The 18,176-nt window shown below is 46.6% G+C and overlaps 1 protein-coding gene across 1 annotated transcript; it reads right to left on the reverse strand.

The window, feature by feature from the left end:
- Positions 1 to 221: 221 nt before the first annotated feature.
- Positions 222 to 17,836, reverse strand: IRF6 (interferon regulatory factor 6). Its single transcript, XM_021682748.1, has 9 exons — positions 17,615 to 17,836; positions 13,298 to 13,381; positions 12,550 to 12,726; positions 8,303 to 8,507; positions 7,152 to 7,280; positions 4,780 to 4,923; positions 3,115 to 3,507; positions 2,091 to 2,209; positions 222 to 1,405 (listed from the first exon to the last, which is right to left on the reverse strand). The coding sequence occupies exons 3-9, from the start codon at positions 12,721 to 12,723 to the stop codon at positions 1,181 to 1,183; spliced, it is 1,389 nt and encodes a 462-aa protein (XP_021538423.1). The 5' UTR covers positions 12,724 to 12,726; positions 13,298 to 13,381; positions 17,615 to 17,836; the 3' UTR covers positions 222 to 1,180.
- Positions 17,837 to 18,176: the final 340 nt, after the last annotated feature.

The raw sequence follows: 18,176 nt of genomic DNA on the forward strand, positions 1-18,176 counted from the left end.
CCTGAACACCCCATTTTTTCAAATGCAAAAAATGCAAATGATAGTAAGACTGTAAAAGTTTCCAAAGAAGAAGGAACTGTTGCTTTTTTTTTTTTTTTTTTAAAGATTTTATTTATTTATTTGAGAGAGAGAGAATGAGAGAAAGCATATGAGAGGGGGGAGGGTCAGAGGGAGAAGCAGACTCCCCGCCGAGCAGGGAGCCCGATGCGGGACTCGATCCCGGGACTCCAGGACCATGACCTGAGCTGAAGGCAGTCGCTTAACCAACTGAGCCACCCAGGCGCCCCTGTTGCTTTTTTAGTAAGGAGTTTGTCCTAGATGCCCAGCTCACTCCCAGCTCTTCCTCAAAGAATTAAAAAGAAAAAGAGCTCTATCCTCTCTGAAAGGTACCACTGAGTCATACTCTCATCTAGCACACATACAGTGTTATTTTGAGTGGTGGCAAGGTAAATACCCGACAACCAACTGTGCAGAATCCCTACGCCTTCTGTTGACAGATTCCCTTGAGGAGCTCAGTTTATGAGCTTTTACTCCACAGACCAGGTGACTTTCACTTTGGCACCTATTTCTGTTTAGATATCAAGCTTGGTTCCTAAGCAACCAGCCAGCTCCCCTCCCTCTCACTTATCCCGTCAGGGAGCCAGCTTACTATACTAGCAGAACAGGTCAAACGGAGATCAATCTTGGACAAATCAGTGCTTGAGGGAACTTTAATGAAAGCAAGAAAAAAATGTGGTGCAAGAACAATGCAGAAGGGTTCTGTTCCAGGCAGTTCTGCCTTGTAGAATGAAGTCATCAGGTCAGAGTTTTAACTGGCATTATTTCAGGCATTATTCCAACCCCTTCGTTTTACAGTAATGAATCTGAAGCCTAGAGGTTAAATGACTTGGTGGTTCAAGGTCACACCACTGAAGCAAAGCTGCAGCTAGAACGCTGCTGTCCAAAGTCCCAGGCCAAATCTCCCTCTACTACATTAACACTAACATTGCGAGGTTTAAAAAAGAAAGGGGGAATAAGAAGGGTGATTTTTCCATAAATTAAATCAACTTTAAAAGCCAGGCATATGTGGAGAATTGGAGGCCACTAACATTGTTAGAAAGAAGAAGTTTAAAAGCTGGTTAAATCTGAGTAATAAAAAATACCGATATGTACAATATTGTAAAAAAGATGGCATTCATGATTACTGGGCTGGCAGGGCAGGGGGTAGTTCCATGCTGGGGGTGGGCTGCATGGGCTGCCAGCTTTCCTGGGTTTGGAGGATGCGGTACAGCTGCTTCAGTTGAGCAACGATGTTATCTTTGATGTCTGGAGTTGATATCTGCAGGCGGACACTGCCACTGTCAAAGGACCGTGTAAAATCACCAGAAAACATCTCGTAGATCATCCGAGCTACCACTGGAATGACCTGTTCAGGACACAGAGCACACAGGTATCCACTGAAGAGAAGGTATTTTTAAATAGCAGGAGGGACTCAAGATGATAGAAGGGACCAGTGAGGCCCTGGGGAAGCCCCCAACCCTTATGTCTAGATACAGGGTATGCCTTCTTCTCTCTGGACCATCCTGCTAAGGTTCACTCTAGAACTTGGTTCAAATGAAGGTGAAGAACCTATATGTCTCATCACATCACATGTCTAAATAAACAGCTGCTTCTTTAGTAAGACTTTTACCCACATTTCATCTGTTGACTATCTTTTTTACAAATCCAGGGACCAAACCCAAGTGGTCTTGCTGCCACTTACTAGAATAAGGTTACATTCTTAAAAGTAACTCAAAAGGTTTTTCTTAAAGAGCTGGAAAGGACCATATACTGTTAGGTTTCAGCAAGACTCTAATGTCAGCAAGAGAATGCAAGGTAAGGTCTTCACTAAACCAGTCATCCACTTTGAGGACCCTGTGTGCTCCAGCTTGGTCCTATTTTGATAGGACCTACTTGGTTCTTACAATAAACAAAGCTTGAGTCTGCTATTCTATCTGATGGGAATAAAGTGCACATAGGCTGATGGACCTTTGCTCAGCATAACCCTAGTCCTAGGGGCTAAAGCACTGGTGAAAAGGCAAAGAGTGGTTGACACGTCCTTATATCCTCACCTGAACCAAGATGAGTTTTCTTTCCAGGGGTTTCCCATCTGGCCATTCTTCCCCAAAGCATAAGTAGATCTCAAATGGTGGCTGCTTCTCTATCTGTCCTTTCTGGTGGGCAATGAGATCTGTAGAAGGTGGAAGAGCAAGTTTGGTGTACTGGGCCATTCCATATCCACTCAGTAAATACCATCTTCTATGCTGTCCAATATGGTGGTCACTAGCCACATGTGGCTATTACATTTAAATTAATTAAAATTAATTAGTTCCTTAGTCATATGAGTCACATTTATGTGCTCAACTGTCCCATGTGGGCTACTTTGGACAACACAAATATAGAACACTTTTACCATTTAAGGGAGTTTTATTGGACATCACTAAACTGGACCTGGGGTTCAAATTATACTGTAAAATCCACATCTCAGTGTTCTCCCTAAATGTGTCTGCTTGAATTTGCCATTCAGATATTTCCCGAATGAGAAGAATATGTTTTGCTAATTATGATAAAGTCAACTTCCAACATTAAGGTGGCATTGGTGGCATTTGGCCATAATGACAAGGCTGTCTCCCTCTTCTGCCACTAAAGGAGCCACAGCCAACCTAAAAATAGCTTCCAAGTACATAGCTTTGGAGTGGAATGCCCTTCTTTGTTGCCCAGGCCACTTTCATTTCTCAGAATTAAGGTTCTCGGGGCGCCTGAGTGGCTCAGTCGGTTAAGCGTCTGCCTTTGGCTCAGGTCATGATCCCAGGGTCCTGGGATCAAGCCCCACATTGGGCTCCCTGCTCGGCGGGAAGCCTGCTTCTCCCTCTCCCACTCCTCCTGTTTGTGTTCCCTCTCTCACTGTCTTTCTGTCAAATAAATAAATAAAATCTTAAAAAAAAAAAAAAAAGAACTAAGGTTCTCTTCTACCTTCACTTCCTCCAGGAGTTTTTTGTTAAGATCTTTGCAGAGCCAGGAGAGGGGGTAGGGAAGGTGGTAAACCTACTTCCAGGAAGAAGTTCCCAACCACCAACCTTCTGAAAAAAGACTTACCACTAAGGAACGTTTCCAGGCAAAACAGTTTGACCTTCTTTTGTCTCTCAATCAGGTTGGGGGCAACAAGTGATGGGGCACATGGCCCAGACCAGTACACCTTGCATTGGCACAGCCTGATGGCATAAATGGCATGACCGCTGACCTCCAGGATCAGTCCTCTGTCCATGACGTCTAGCAGCTTACTGGTGAACAGCTTCTGCTTCTCATTGGTGATATGCTCTGGACCTGGGAACTTGACCTGTTCCAGGCTGACAGGACCAAAGAGCTCCTCTTGGTCAGGCATGGGACCCAGGTCCCCATAGAAGAGCCGGCAGCCCTGGGGGTTGCTCACGGTCATGGTCTGCCCATATTCCTTCCCACGGTACTGAAACTTGATGTCCAGGTCAGTCACTGCAAGGTGAGAGAGGACAGTGAGAGTCCTGCTCTAATGCTCTGCCTATCTCTGAGACTCATGCAAGTCCATCGAGATGAAGCCACCTTTCAACCAGCATTCAGGAAGGTCACTACCACAGTTATCCTTCCTGCAACAAAGGAAGACATCATCCTATCCCTGGAATATTCACTCAAAAGGCTGCCTTAAAAGCAGACAGTTCAAGGTCCATGTATACTATCTCTGTTTAATCATTACACCCTAAGGGCTAGAATTTCTCCAAGCAAACTTCTGGGTCCAGTCTCCTCATTTATACTGAGTCTTCCGGTTGCCTGGGTGGCTCAGTCGTTAAGCGTCTGCCTTCGGCTCAGGTCATGGTCCCAGGGTCCTGGGATCGAGCCCCACATTGGGCTCCCTCCTCGGCAGGAAGCCTGCTCTCCCTCTCCCACTCCTGCTGCTTGTGTTCCTGCTCTCGCTATCTCTGTCTCTGTCAAATAAATAAATAAAATCATTAAAAAAAATAAATAAAGATATACTGACTGAGTCTTCACATTAGTAGGCATTGGAAGGAGCTAAAGACTAAGGTACCTGGTTTGTGTCTCATTTTTGGCTCATTTTTAAAGAAACCAGAAGAATAAGAAAAAAATACCAAGCTTGTCTTTCTGAAAAATGATACACACGAGCACACTCTGTGGATCTGTTCTAATAATTTACCATAAAAGGACACAGTTCATGGCAGAGTAAATTTTCACTCATCAAGCCTCAATTAAACCCTATAGGTCTTATCAAAGCTATTAGCCTCTTGGACAAAATACTAGCCCTCACATCCCCACCCCCCACCCCATCCCCACTACCATCATGTGTAGTGTGAAAGGGAGATGGGGCAGTGACATTGATTCTTCATTGAGATCAATTTGTGTTCAACTCAGAAAGATTTTCTCCCTTCCAAAAGCCCCTCAAAATCCAAGAACCTTCTTGATCAAATCCATGGCCATTAATCTTCCTATCCCTCAACTGGCCTTATGCCCAGATCCCCTAGCCAAACTGATTAACCCAGGCTTTCCACCCACCTAAGAGGTGTGTAACCTCGAGCTGCAACTGATCAGAGCATCCCCATGGGCAGATAAATATGAACTAATGTTTCTTTACTTCTTCCCTGATGACTCATTAGCCAGCCAGGAACCAGACATAGAGGCTGCCTACATGGCAAAGAAATGGAGGCAGAAGGTAGGGCGGGGAAGGGACTATAATAGGAGCTGAAGACCCAGCTAGAAAGATCAAGTCTCACTTACTTGGGAGAGAGCTGATCCACAGCTCTGGAGAGCTATAGAAGGGCTGTATAGGTGCCTGGGGTACATCTATTTCCAGAGGTTCAGTTTTGGGCCACACTGCTTCGGGGCTGCAGTTGCCCACACTGGCTGGTGCCATGGGAGAACCTAGAACAGAAAGATGTGGGTGAGCAGGCATGGGGGCACCACATATGTACATCACCTGGCTTGGGGCTCTAAAACCTAACAAGGTCAACAGACAAGAGTCAAACACTGTACTATGACTCAGTGCGGCAGCCCTTCAATGATTCCCACAATTAACACAATAAGAAACACAGTTCCCCTACTTCTACTTCCTAGTCATATTAGTTCTCCCATAAACTCATAGTTCTGAAGACGTGCGTTTGCTGAAGATTACCAGACATGTGAGTTTTCTCTGGGGTTAAATTAGAATGAGCATGGATGAAAGGTTCCCTGTTGCAGATTTTCACCCCAGCAATTACATAGGAGTTGATTGTCTTCTATAAAATGAACTCAATTGAGTTAGCTGATTAGCTTTGAGTGTTTACAAATTCCATTAAAAACATACTTTCACATGCAGGAAACATCTGGAAGGATACCCAAAAATCTGAAAGGATCAGTTTCTTCCAGGGAAACCGAACAGGGGGCTCAGAGACAGGAAGGAAGGAAAAACTTTCAATTGATTATCTTTTTGTACCATTATGAATTTTAAACCATGGAAGACCAGTATTTATTCAAAAGAATACAATTAAAGCTTTTAAGAAAGAAAATGAAATACCCATCCTATTTTCTTGCTATTCTCAAAGTTGGTTCACTCCAAAGTCTACAGATTTCTCCTCCTAGCCTCACCTCTTAGGCATCTATTCTTCAACAATTCTTCTTCCTCTGCCCCAACAGCTCTGAAATCATAGAAGTTAATGTTTCTTTGACCCTTCGTGCAAAAGTCTGGTTTAAACCTATGTACCCATTTTACTTTTTTTTTTTTATTTTTAAAGATTTATTTATTTGAGAAAGAGCAAGTGCACAAATGGGGGAAGGGCAAAGGGAGAGAGAGAGAGTGGATCCTCAAATAGACTCCCCACTGAGCAGAGAGCCCAACTTGGGGCTCAATCCCAGGACCCTGAGATCATGACCTGAGTGGAAATCAACAGTCAGACATCCAACCAACTAAGCCACCCAGGTGCCCCTACTTTTTAAATAGATGTCCCACATCTTCCCCAAAAGAATCCAAAGCAACCCCTAACATAAGGCCACACAATATTTGCTTTGGTAAAATATGAACAGAAATAGGAAATCAGGATCCTGGAAATAGGTTGCATCCTTTTAAGGGGTGAAAACAACAGAATGAGCCAGCCAAGGATTTGGGAAAGGATCTCATATTTCCAGATATCCAACTCAAATCACTAAGTGGGAATGTAACATGTGGCAATATTGACCTGAAAGAGCTCAATGTTATTTTTCTTTACTCATCACTTGGTTGTAAAGATATAAATGGTAGGTTAAGTGAAGGAGGGAAGTGGACAGATAATAAGAGTCATTTCCTGATTCTCAAAGGTAAGGGAATCACCTAAAGTAGGGGACTCCAAAATCCCAAAGGAATCATCTTGATAAATTTTCTAAGTGGCACGAGGACCTCATTTGACCCATAGCAGTGTGATGGAACTAGAAAACACAGTGAGGAGCTTCTCAACTAAATGCATGGCATTAGACTAGGAGCATTTCAGTGGACAGTTCAAGTGAAGATGCCGAAGAGCACTTCACCTTGTGTTTGAGCATCCTCCAAATGTGCGCTGGAAGAGTCAGTACCTGCTCTGTCACAGTGATCTTCCAACCTCTCAACTCATTTTTCCTAGGAAGCTGAATTCAAAAAGTCCATAAAAGAAGCAAAAAGTCTCTTGCAGATAACTTCTATCAAAGCCTAGTATTAAGAGCTGTAGAAACCATCAGTTTCCCATGACCTAGCCTTAGCAGAGTAGATCCTGCTAAGAAAGTGACACAAAATTTATACCAAGGGAAATAGTGGAAGAGTTTGCCTATAATTCGTCAAAATGATATCTACACTTGGCCTCAAGGAAATCAGTGAAATTTGTAACAATGATGCTTTGTATGTGGGATTGAGAATGAATTTGTTTAATTTCTTAGAATTATCTGTAAGATTCAGAAGATGTTCTCTATGCCTGGAAGCTGCCCACTGGGATAACTGGGCCAGCAGAGTTCCCCTGTCTGTGACCCCTACTTGCTAATAGACCAGCAGCTTGGCCACAGGGCCTTGTCACTGCTCCCAGTGCAGCGGGGGCTGAGGGGGGCCAGTAGCTGTTAATCAAAGCCCGTTCCATCCTCTTCATTCTTCTGTACCCCCTACCACCCCCACTCACCATTGATGTTCAGGAAGGGGAAGGTGTCCTGGATGGGAACATGGTGCTGTGACTGATCAAGCTCATCTTCCTCATCTTCTTCATCTACATCATTATCCTTCTCATCCCAAGGAGCAGATCCAGTGGATCCTAACCAAGAAACAGACACGTAAGCCCTCGAGTGAGTCACTGGGGTTGCACTGTCATCTTTGCAGCTGATCCACTGTACATGCTAGGTACTACCAGCTCCCGGGGTTCAGTGTGCACCCCTAATGCCCTAGCCAAAAAGATTGAGAACCAAAGGTATATGAACCTCTGGCTCTAACTCCTCCTACTGAGCTCTAATGTAAACTCTCTTCCCCTCCCCTACCCAGGAGCTGCAGACCCTATCCCCTTTCCTAGAAATCTCTTAATTCCCACTTTAAACCTCTTGCCACACCTCAGCATCCCTTTTAAGGACTCAAGGACACCAACTTTTCCCCTTTGTAAGCTTAATGTGAGGACAGACCCTTCTCTCTGGGCAGGGCCTCACTAGATCCATTGGAGGACAAGTCTAAATTTTCCGGTTCTTGGTACTTGCTGAGCATTGGGGAAATAGGAGGATCGGGTGGTATTCTTTTAGGAAAAGTATCCTACAAGTTAAATAATCACTCATCCAACATTTACAAAGGGAACTTAATAGCTTTTAAATGTCATGTCAATTGAGTCTTAAAATAGTCTTTAAAGTAGGAGGGAAGGTGAGAGCCCAGATTTTACCACTAAAGAAACTGAGGCTCAAAGGTCAAATGACTTGATTCCATGTCCCACAAGGAGCAAAGTGATAAGAGCCAGGTTCAGAACTCAAACCTCCTAAGTTTTAATTCCTCCATCTTCAAAACTACCTGACCTCTCCTCTCAGCGTTGAGTCTCAAGGGAAGCTCTTCCTACAGTAGGACTCTATACTCCCTGTGCTTTCTCATGCTTTAAGCAGTCACGCCAGTAACTATTCCCCTAAATGAACAAGAAGATTTTGCTGACTTTAGATCTTTTGTTCTCTGGGTCCTTCCTAGGGAAAGGCTTTCTTGCTTTGTAACTAAACTTTGTAAGCAATATTCAAGTCAACTATCTCTTTAAAAGTCCAGCCCAGAACCTGGCTTACTGTCCACCTGTCCCACCAGCAGCTGGGGCCTCACCTGGGTTAATGATTGATCCCTGAGGCTGCGGGATGTCACACACTTGATATATCTTCACCGGGTTCATGGGTACTTCCTTGGTGCCATCGTACATCAGGTTGAATTCCCTGCTCTTGTTGAGAGCACAGCGGAGCTGGGCCTTCCATTTAGCTGGGTCAGGGTCATCCACCCCTTCCTGGTACTTCCCTGTCTCCACAGCCCAGGCCTGAGGAACAGGAAACCGCAGTGAATGCCTGCCGTTGCCCAGAAACACTGCCAAGTGTGCGCACCCTCTCTCATACACACATGCGCGTACACCCCTGCCTGACTGCCCTGCCGTCCGGATCCCCACTTACAGAGCCTGCAGCAAGCAGCACCACCCTCAGGACCAGGCCAGGCAGGGCCTGAGGGAAATTAAGCCATATGCAAACACAATCTTTTGAAAGGAGGAGCCTTATCTCAACTGTGGTGCCAGCACCACCTGTCAAGAGTGGCTATAATAAGGGTTGGAAATAAAGAAAAGTCTGGAAAAAATACAGTTCACCCTTGAACAATACAGGGGTCAGGAATACCGATCCCCTGCACCATCAAAAATCCACATATTTAATTTTTGACTCCCCCAAACTTAACTATCTTACTGGTAACAGTTGATTAACACGTATTTTGTATTATAGACTATATTCTTACAATAAAGCAAGCTAAAGAAAATGCTATTAAGAAAATCCTAAGGAAGAGAAAATATAATTTATAGTACAGTATTTATTGAGAAAAAAAAAAAATCTGCACATAAGTGGACTGGTGCAGGGGTGCCTAGCTGGCTCGGTCCGAAAAGCATGCGGCTCTTGATCTCCAGGTCGTGAGTTTGGGCCCCACGTTGGGTGTAGAGATTCCTTAAATAAATAAGCTTAAAAAAAATAAAGAAAGAAGTGAACCCGTGCAGTTCCAACTCATGTTGTTCAAGCATCTACTGTATACACCACAATGCTAATGGTAACTTTGGATAGCAGGACTTCAGGTAAATTTTTTATTTTGGCTTATTTGTTTTTGACACTAATTACTTAGGTAATAAGACAAAGGGAGCTGGCATGTGATATGAAGAATTTGGCCTTGCTGTTCCCTCCCCATACATTCTTCAATCTGATGCATAAATAATTGTAGAAAACAAGTGCCCCTAGGAGTAACAGCCTGTAGGGGGGCAAGGTAGCATACTCTGGGAGTTCAGCTGGAGGCGGAGGGCCTCATTCAGGTGGCCCCATGTCCGAGTAAACCCACACCCCCTGTCCTTCCCTAGTTCCTCAAAGTCCCACTTCACTGGAAATACTTTGCTGCAAACACCAGGTGCTGGTGGCATGAGCTAAAACCACTTTGGCTCCTCCTTGCTGGTTTTCAGTTTCTGGGTCCCAAAGCATGTATGTTTCTGCTCACGGGATATCCACTCTCCCTCACTGCTAACATATTCTCAGATCTCTATGCTTTCTTCAGGATGTTATGTTCTGATGCAGAAAAGGGGGATGTCATTAGCAGAGTCCTCAAAACCAGGAAGCACACCCCAGCTTGTTCACACGGACAGGGCCCGTGTCCAATACCAACTCCCTGCCTCTGCTTCTGACCTCGAGCTGAAATGGAAATTTTCCGCCCCATCCTTTGACATCTCTGATCTCCCTCAGTCACTCCCCCGTCAGAGCCTGATGATCACGGATCACGAGGAAGTTTCTTCCGGTACAAATTTAAATCCTTCTCTTCTAATTCAGGCTCACTTCTTACCACCTCCTCAGACTTGGGGGCACCTGCATTTGTTTTGCAGTACAGGATGCAGAGGTCTGATAGAGGGGTGCTGCCCGAGATGGCTGTGCTCGAAAAAATACAGTTCACTGGGTCCCTCCAGGGGATTCCGACGTCACTGGTCCACAGTATCTGAGAAGCACATCTCCAGTTGTGCCTGGTGGTACCTGACTGCTACCTCACCACATTCTCCTCTCCGTTTATTTGATTCCCTGTGCCCACTCCCACTCTAGCCCCACCCAGCTGGCTTGGGCTGTGCTCACTTTGGCAAAGGCCTACAGAGTTCCTTGGCTCCCTAAATCCCTGCCCCTCCATGGAGAGCAGCCAGACTAAGCCAAAACCACAGCCCCAGCCTTCCTGCTCACAACACAGCCGTTGCTCCTCAGGGCCCACTCAGATGGTGCAGAGGGCCCAAGGCTGATGCAGCAGAGGGTAGTAACCACCACGTGGCAATCACTGTGATTTATAAATGTGACTTACTCAGACCCATTCTGAGCTTTGCTTCTGACACTCAGGTCACTGTGCAGGTCCCTACTCCTCCTCCAGAAATGGAAGTAACTTCTTTATTTTAATGGTAATTCACTAGTCCCTCCCCACACGTTATTTCACTCAATTCTCACAACAGTCCTGTGAGGCAGGCAAGACTGGTTTCATCCCCATTTTACTGAAGGGGAAGCTAAAGCCCAAAGAGATTATGTGACTTGCTCAAGACCATACACGCCATTGATAGCAGTAGGATTTGACCCAGGTCTTCCAATTCCTGGTCAGAATGGGGTATATGGTAATGGGGGAGCAGATAGGCTTGGGTTCAAATTCTGGCCACACCCCTTATTGGCTGCCTGATTTGGGCAAGTTGTTTAGCTCCTCGGAGACTCGGCCTCTGCATCTACAACATGAGAGTAATACCTCCCTTACAGAGTTGCTGAGAATTAAATGAGATAATGGACAGGGGATACAGAGCGGGCACCCATTTAATGCTAGTGCCCCCCTGCCCCCTTCCCGCCCCCACATATCCTACCCAAGGCCTGTCAGAGCTTGGGATCTGTGAAAGCACCCTCACTCTTCTCCTGACTTCCAAGGCCCTCCCTTAGCATTCTGCAAACAGAGATACAGATATAAATAAGACAAGCTTTCTGCAGCCACCTTTTTCTCAAGCCCTGAACACATAGATCACTCTCCTGCATCGGGCTTTCAGGAACCAGCCTCTTCCGCCATGGCCAGCCACCCCCAGCCACCAACGGCAAATCCAGTTTCAAACCAAGGCCACAACCAGAGGCCAGCTGGGCCAGGGCAGGCCCATCCCCCTCTCGATGCCAACTTCAGTAACTGGGGCTGGTTTACAGATGTTTTTCCTATCATTTCCGTATCATTATTTTTTAAATTAAAAGCACTCATTTACTTTCTTTCTAAGTGCTCTCAGGCCAATTTTCCCTCTACCTCTTGTATCTTATACCTGATATAACTGAGTTGGGTGGGAAACATCTCTAGGATGGCTCTCTCCGAGGGGTGAGCCCACTTCTTCTGATCCAATCTCAGCAAGAACCTGGGGCCATCAATCTTGAGAGGCCCAGGGTAGGGACTGGATTTCACTTCTGACTTCCAGCTTATAGAAGGAAGAAAAGGCTAAACTCACTTCTCCGTGTCTTGGGGATGCAGGAACTAAAGCAACTCATGAGATGGAAGGCTGACCAGCACAGAGAAGTTGGTCTGAAGCAGAGGCACAGGGTCCAGAGTTATAAACCACATAACACCCCTCCCCATGACCAGCTTCCCACCTACTTCTGTCTTAAAGCCAAGCTTTGGCTTCATTAAATTTTGTAAAATGCCATCTGATTAAATCTTGTTTTCAGTTAAGTAAAACAACTGTCACATCAGAGCTATTTTTTATTTAAGAAAACATACTTGTATAATAAAAACTTGTACTAAATCACCATTAATTTTTAAGCAGAGGTTATGGATAGGGCAAGATATTTTAATATCAAAAGAACACCTTGCAGAGGGCCCTCTACGCCCATCCTACAGGCTATGTTAGGAGCCTGCTAACACTCAGTAGTTCTGTCCTGGTCTCAAGAGTCATTCCCAGGCCCAAGCACCTCTCTTCATAGCAAGAGCCCTGAGTGAATGAAGAGGAAGAGTCATTTGCTGACCCTCGGGAGCTTTTGGAACAACCACACCAATACGATCACTTGCAGTTAGCCAACTGCACCTGGGATCTTTTGGGATGTGAATTGAGTACCTTCAACCAATGGGAAAGAATAAACAGACTCAAACATTATAGATGTGCCCCAGCAAGAGAAATTACTATGCCTAAGTTTGGGCACTCCCTTCATAAACATTCTCTCTGATGCATCAGCATTTTGGATCTACTGTATTCCTCACGCCAAAAGAAAAAACAGAACAAAACAACAACAACCAAAAAACTCAGAAAGCTCTGACAGAACTAGAAAACATTTTAAGTCAGATGGTGCAAGAAGTCCTTTCTTTACCTTGAAAATGGTATTTTCCTCCTCTTGTTGGGGGCTATGCCGGGTAGCATGTTTCCAGGGAATCTGGAAGCGTTTGGAGTCCCTGTGTAGCCAGATGAGCCCAGGGTACAGGCCACTATCCACCTGGGCCACCAGCCAGGGCTTCAGCCGAACTCTGCGGGGGTGGAGGGCCATGATCTGTAAGGGGTTGCGGGGGGAGGGTAAAGAGTAGGGAGAGCAGGAGAATTAGGCCAGCCTCTGGGAACTTTTCCCAGCCACTGTTCCCGTATGATAGAGCTACAGTTTCATTAGATTACAGCAAAGAAACTAAATATGGGAATAAACTGTGCCAGGTGGGGAAGAAAAGAAAAGAGGTTAAAAGGTTCTTTTGATTCTTATTCCAAAGCCATTTATACTTCATGTTCTAGCCAAATCAGACTTATCATGTAAGTAGATCACATTTCTTCTATTTAAATCCTGAAGCAGAAAAATAAAAAAAAAGATGACATCATCCCTGCTGGAACACAGTCCTTCCTGAAGAATCAAGGGCTTTGAAAAAGAAGTGAAATTGCTCATTTCAATCTCATCTCAGGAGACGGGAGGAAAAAAGGTATGGAAAGAGCAAAGACAGGGGCAAGAATCTGAAGCACACTTTCTTTTTAGACAAGACAACTAAAGGTGATTGGGAATATTTTAGTTAAGAAATGGCACCATCGTGGTGAGAGAGAAGGCGGCAAGGGTGGGTCCTGGTTCCCAAGTCCACACTTACAGAGATGAGCAGGCAGCGTATCCACGGGGATCCCAAGAGCTGGGCCTCAAGTCAGCTCTCCTTGCTCTGGGCCAGCCAAAGACTCTGTACCAAGAAAAAGGGGTCTTGAGTTGGTTATCCACAAGACAATCCAGTGGCTGGGAGAAGACTTGGGAACATGGGAGACAGAGGCTCTGAGGACCCTTCTTGCAAAGTCCAGGAACCCAAGAATAATCAAATGCTACGGCTCCTCACCCTAGACTGCTAAAAACAATCATAAGACAAGCTCTGCTCTGCTCAGATGGCCTCCTCCACCTGGGTCTGTTTATCTCCCCACAGAGGCTACAGTGAACTCATTAGTTGCAGGAGCTGGCCTGGGTAAAGTCTGCAATTGATTCTCATAAAAATACACGGGCAGAGCAGATAACATTCGGCAACAGCCAGCACTCAGAGCAGGAAACAAAGGCCTGCCCAGACTGGGTGTCTTTAGGAAAAACTGGCCACTAGAGAAATGTTTGCCTGGGATGTTGTGTTTAGATTTTTTTTTTTTAAAGATTTTATTTATTTATTTGAGACAGAGAGAATGAGAGACAGAAAGCATGAGAGGGAGGAGGGTCAGAGGGAGAAGCAGACTCCCTGCCGAGCAGGGAGCCCGATGCGGGACTCGATCCCAGGACTCCAGGATCATGACCTGAGCCGAAGGCAGTCGCTTAACCAACTGAGCCACCCAGGTGCCCTGTTTAGATTTTTTTTTTAGTGTTCTCCTTTTACTTTGTTTTTACTTAAGGTGAGGCCTGCAAAATCGCATTCACTCAACAAATATGTGTTCATTGGCTACTGTGAGTCCAGCACTATGTGGGTGAGAAAGGGCATCGTTTTCATCAGCCTCCCTGAAGAAATCCCCACTGGAACTGCTCAAGCCCCACAATGGCCTGAGGAAAGGAAGATAAATAAGTCACCTTCATACCCAGGAAGGTCCCCACCTGGATCATAGTTCAGAAACCAAACCAGTTGAGTCAGCTGAAGGCTCCCACTCACAGGAGCTTAGTTGAGGGGGCGGCCCCTAACACCACTTCCTTCCCCAGCCAGACTCCCAACAAACAGGGAAAACCCAAACCCCACTAAGCTTCTGGCACTTTAAGAGCAAGGCAGGACCTGCTCTTACCTGAGCCTTCTGACCCAATTAACAAGTCCTGCAACTGAAACCTTCCCCCTGGGAGCACAGCTCACAGTGGGCAGGTGAGGGTGGCATGCAATATTCAACTGTACCCCCACTCCACCCCCATGTTCTTGGCCTTGTTTAGGTTGTTTTGTAGGGCAGCAAGTCAAGCCATCAAACGGCGGGGGGGGGGGACACATTTACCTTTTAAGGAGGAGAGAATGCATATTCTCCTAAAGTTCTACCTTCTCCTCCTCAGTCCCAGCCTACTGGAAAGGGGATGACGGGAAGGACAATAGGGAAATGGGCAGCACATTGGTCAACCTCGTGAGGGACTTTTGAGAATTTCTATTGCAGTACCCATAAGTCCTGTGTCTACGCTTGTCAGACATGTGAAATCCAGTTCTTGACGGACCACAGACTTTGAAGAAAAGGGCTTATCCTAGTTGATCGACAGCTCATCAAGAAAAATTAAAGCAACCAAGTCAACACAGAGAACTGCACATAGTGATAGGGAAGGAGAAGCAATCTCAGAGATTGATTGTTAAGATCTAGAGTCCTGGGTTCTCAGCATTCTCTCGAGATGGCACTATACATGAGCAAACCCCCCCGCCCGCCTTCATGCCTCACTTGCATCGCTAACCCCCTCCACCTTCTGAACGCCAGCCAACATCCCCCCAACCTGACACCCAGTAACTAGAGCTGCAAAAACCGGCAGAGAGGGAAAAGTTGGAAGCAACCAAAATAACCGAGGCAAATGGCTAATTACATATTCACAGGCTGCACTATTAAGCAACCATTAACAACGGGGTGTCTGAAGAATTTTTATTGGATTTGGAGAAATGTTTACAACATGAAGGGAGAAAATACACCATACAATATTGACTTACAGTAGTATCTCCATCCTGTAACATAACATGCACTTGCACATACATACATATAATTTAAAAAAGGAAAAGAAATAATACACCAGTGTAACAAGACATCCATAATCGTTACCTGATAATAGGATTATGGGTGAATTTTATACTTGTCTATATACTTTTGTATATGATTCACATTTTCCTACAATGACATGTTTCAATTTATAATAAAATGAAAAAAAAAAAAAACCACACACAAAAAACCAGGGCGCCTGGGTGGCTCTGTCAGTTAAGCATCTGCCTTCGCTCAGGTCATGATCTCAGGGTCCTGGGATCGAGCCCTGCATCGGGCCCCCCGCTCAGCAGGAAGCCTGCCTCTCCCTCTGCCTGCTTCTCCCCCTGCTTGTGCTGTCTCTCTCTCTCTGTCAAATAAATAAATAAATAAATCTTTTTTAAAAAATGAAAAAAAACAAGTAGTATTTTTTTAACCACAGAAAGCTACGGCCTTTCTTGGCCACTGGAAGGTATAAAAGATGATGCCCTTCAGCTGCTGAGACCATGATACCAACGATCCTTCATACCTACATAGGCTTTACAGTTTTTTACATGCACTTTTATTTAATGTGTTTGATTTCATCCTCATGATCTGGAAGTAGTACTATTATCATCCCCATTTTATAGCTGGGTTAACTGAGACACAGAAAAGTGCCTCATCTGGGGCCTGGACCCAACACTCCTGAGTCAGAGTATGCCATAGTACTGAATCCTGCCACGATACCCTGCCTTCCAAGTCCCTCCTTTTGTACACTAAGAGAGTAAACCAAAATACTGACAAGATCCCAGCAGCATGAAGGGCCAAGGAAGTGGTTAAGGAGGAGACTGGATGACACCCACCCCCAAACACACCTAACTCAGAGTTCTCTTTCAAAACACTCACATCACTCAAATCTCAATGCCCACAGAACCTCAGCCTAGCTGAACTCAACCCTGGTATCTCTAGCTGCCATCACAATGAAATTCAAAGCCTGTGTGTCCAACAGGTATTCACCCAGCCAAAAAACAAAGATGCTAACCCACTCCCCTCACACTGGGCATTGAGCCGGGATACTTTCAACCTCCCCAAGGCACTAACCATCCTCTCTCACACACCCATTCCAGGGAGCAGGTCCTCTATAAACACCCCCCACTGCCACCTCTGCAGCCCCTGCCCAGCCTAGTTTCCAGGGGCACCACTACCTCAAAGCTGAGATTCGAGACTGGGCCGCCAATGGTTTGGCTCAGAGTAAAACACACTTGCCAGGTAGTCCCGCTTTTTCCCTTCCCCTGGAGCGAACTGAAGGCCATATTGCAAGTTCCCCAATCTTACCTCCATTTAGTTTAGCCCTGCTTAAGGGTAAACTCTATGCCTCTCACCATAATTCCCATGCCCTTCCTCCCTGCTGGATTGAAGTTGGGGGCTGGTGAGAGGGAGCTACAGGGTACTGGGTGCTGCTGCCATGCATTATGCACACCCTAAACTACTCTCCTAGGTCAGCACCAGCTTTCACCAACTCCTACTCAAGCACCTTCTCCCTCTCCCTTCCCTGGATTCCACTTTTGACATGCACTAGGAAAGCAGGGTTGGGACAGAGATGACCCTTTTACTACAAAGCAGGCTCCGTGTAAAGAGTGGCACCCCGGGTCTCCTTTCCAGTCAGGCCTGGGACACTTTCCCCATTTTTCCACACCCACCCTCCATCCCCTTCAGGCGAAGTGGGCCTCACCCCCAGAGCAACCACACCCAGCGCCACCCTCCCCAACACCAAGCTTGGCTACTTGGAAATCCATGGGTGTCTCCCAGGCCCCAAGTAGGGGCCTGACTGCCAAACAAATTCAAGGAGAAAAAACAAACTGGCTAAAGCTCCTGACCGCCCCCATCCCCATTTCCCCAAACACCCACTAAGACCAAAGGCCTGCAGGCCTGGGAAATCCCCTCTTTGGGACACTGGGCCCAGCGAGCTGGTAAGACCGGAGGGGCGGAGGCGCCGTAGCTCTAGCCTATGGTGGGTGGGTAGGGGCCGAGAGCGGCACACTCCGGTAGGGCAGGGAGGGAAAGGGAGTAGAGAGAAGTGTGGGCTCGGGAGGGGCCCCGTGCTCCTGGGCTAGGACCGCCCAGAAGCTACCTAAAGCAGGGCGACAGGCACCCAGTCCCAGAAGGTCTCCCCAAACAAACAGATGTTCTCAAGCAAGGTTCCTAACCCCACAAACGCTGGGGCGGGTGGGTCCCCACCGCCCCACCCCCTTCCAAAGCTAGTGTTCAAAAGTTAGCGTCCTCACCTTTTCTCAATCCGGCGACCAGAAGCGGACGTCCCTCCGAACCACGTCCCCAGTTAAGATCACCCGTCGCCACCGCTCTTCTTCACCGGTCGGGTAAGCAACACCTGGTTTTGCGCAGGTAGAGTCTTCGAGCTCCGCTCCCGGTCCCGCACCGGCCCTTACCTGCCCGACCCAGGTGCGCCGAACTCACGTCACCGCCTCGCCCTGGGACGCCGCAGCCCCCTCCGTCGTCCGGCCACGCCTCCCAGGTATGGCCACGCCCTCTCGCGTTCAGGATTGGCGGGTTGCTAGAAATAGGAGACTCTGTGTTCCTGGGCGGCCCAGCGCCGCCCAGCCCCTTCAAGCCACCTCACTCTCCTGCTTCTAACCCCGGCTGAGAAAATTCCCAGACTCGCGTCTGGGCCTTATGCCTCGGGGCTGGTGGTCTTGGAAACTGGGAAGTCAGATCTAAAGTGGAGAGGGTGCCTCCCCTTTCCTCTTGTCCCATAGTTGCCCTGCGGTATGGAGACAGTTAACCACAAATAAGGGTTTAGAGATTCTGGGCTGGCCCCACTACCCGTGG

This window comes from Neomonachus schauinslandi, chromosome 6 (assembly GCF_002201575.2).
Source record: "Neomonachus schauinslandi chromosome 6, ASM220157v2, whole genome shotgun sequence".
NCBI classification, from domain to species: domain Eukaryota; kingdom Metazoa; phylum Chordata; class Mammalia; order Carnivora; family Phocidae; genus Neomonachus; species Neomonachus schauinslandi.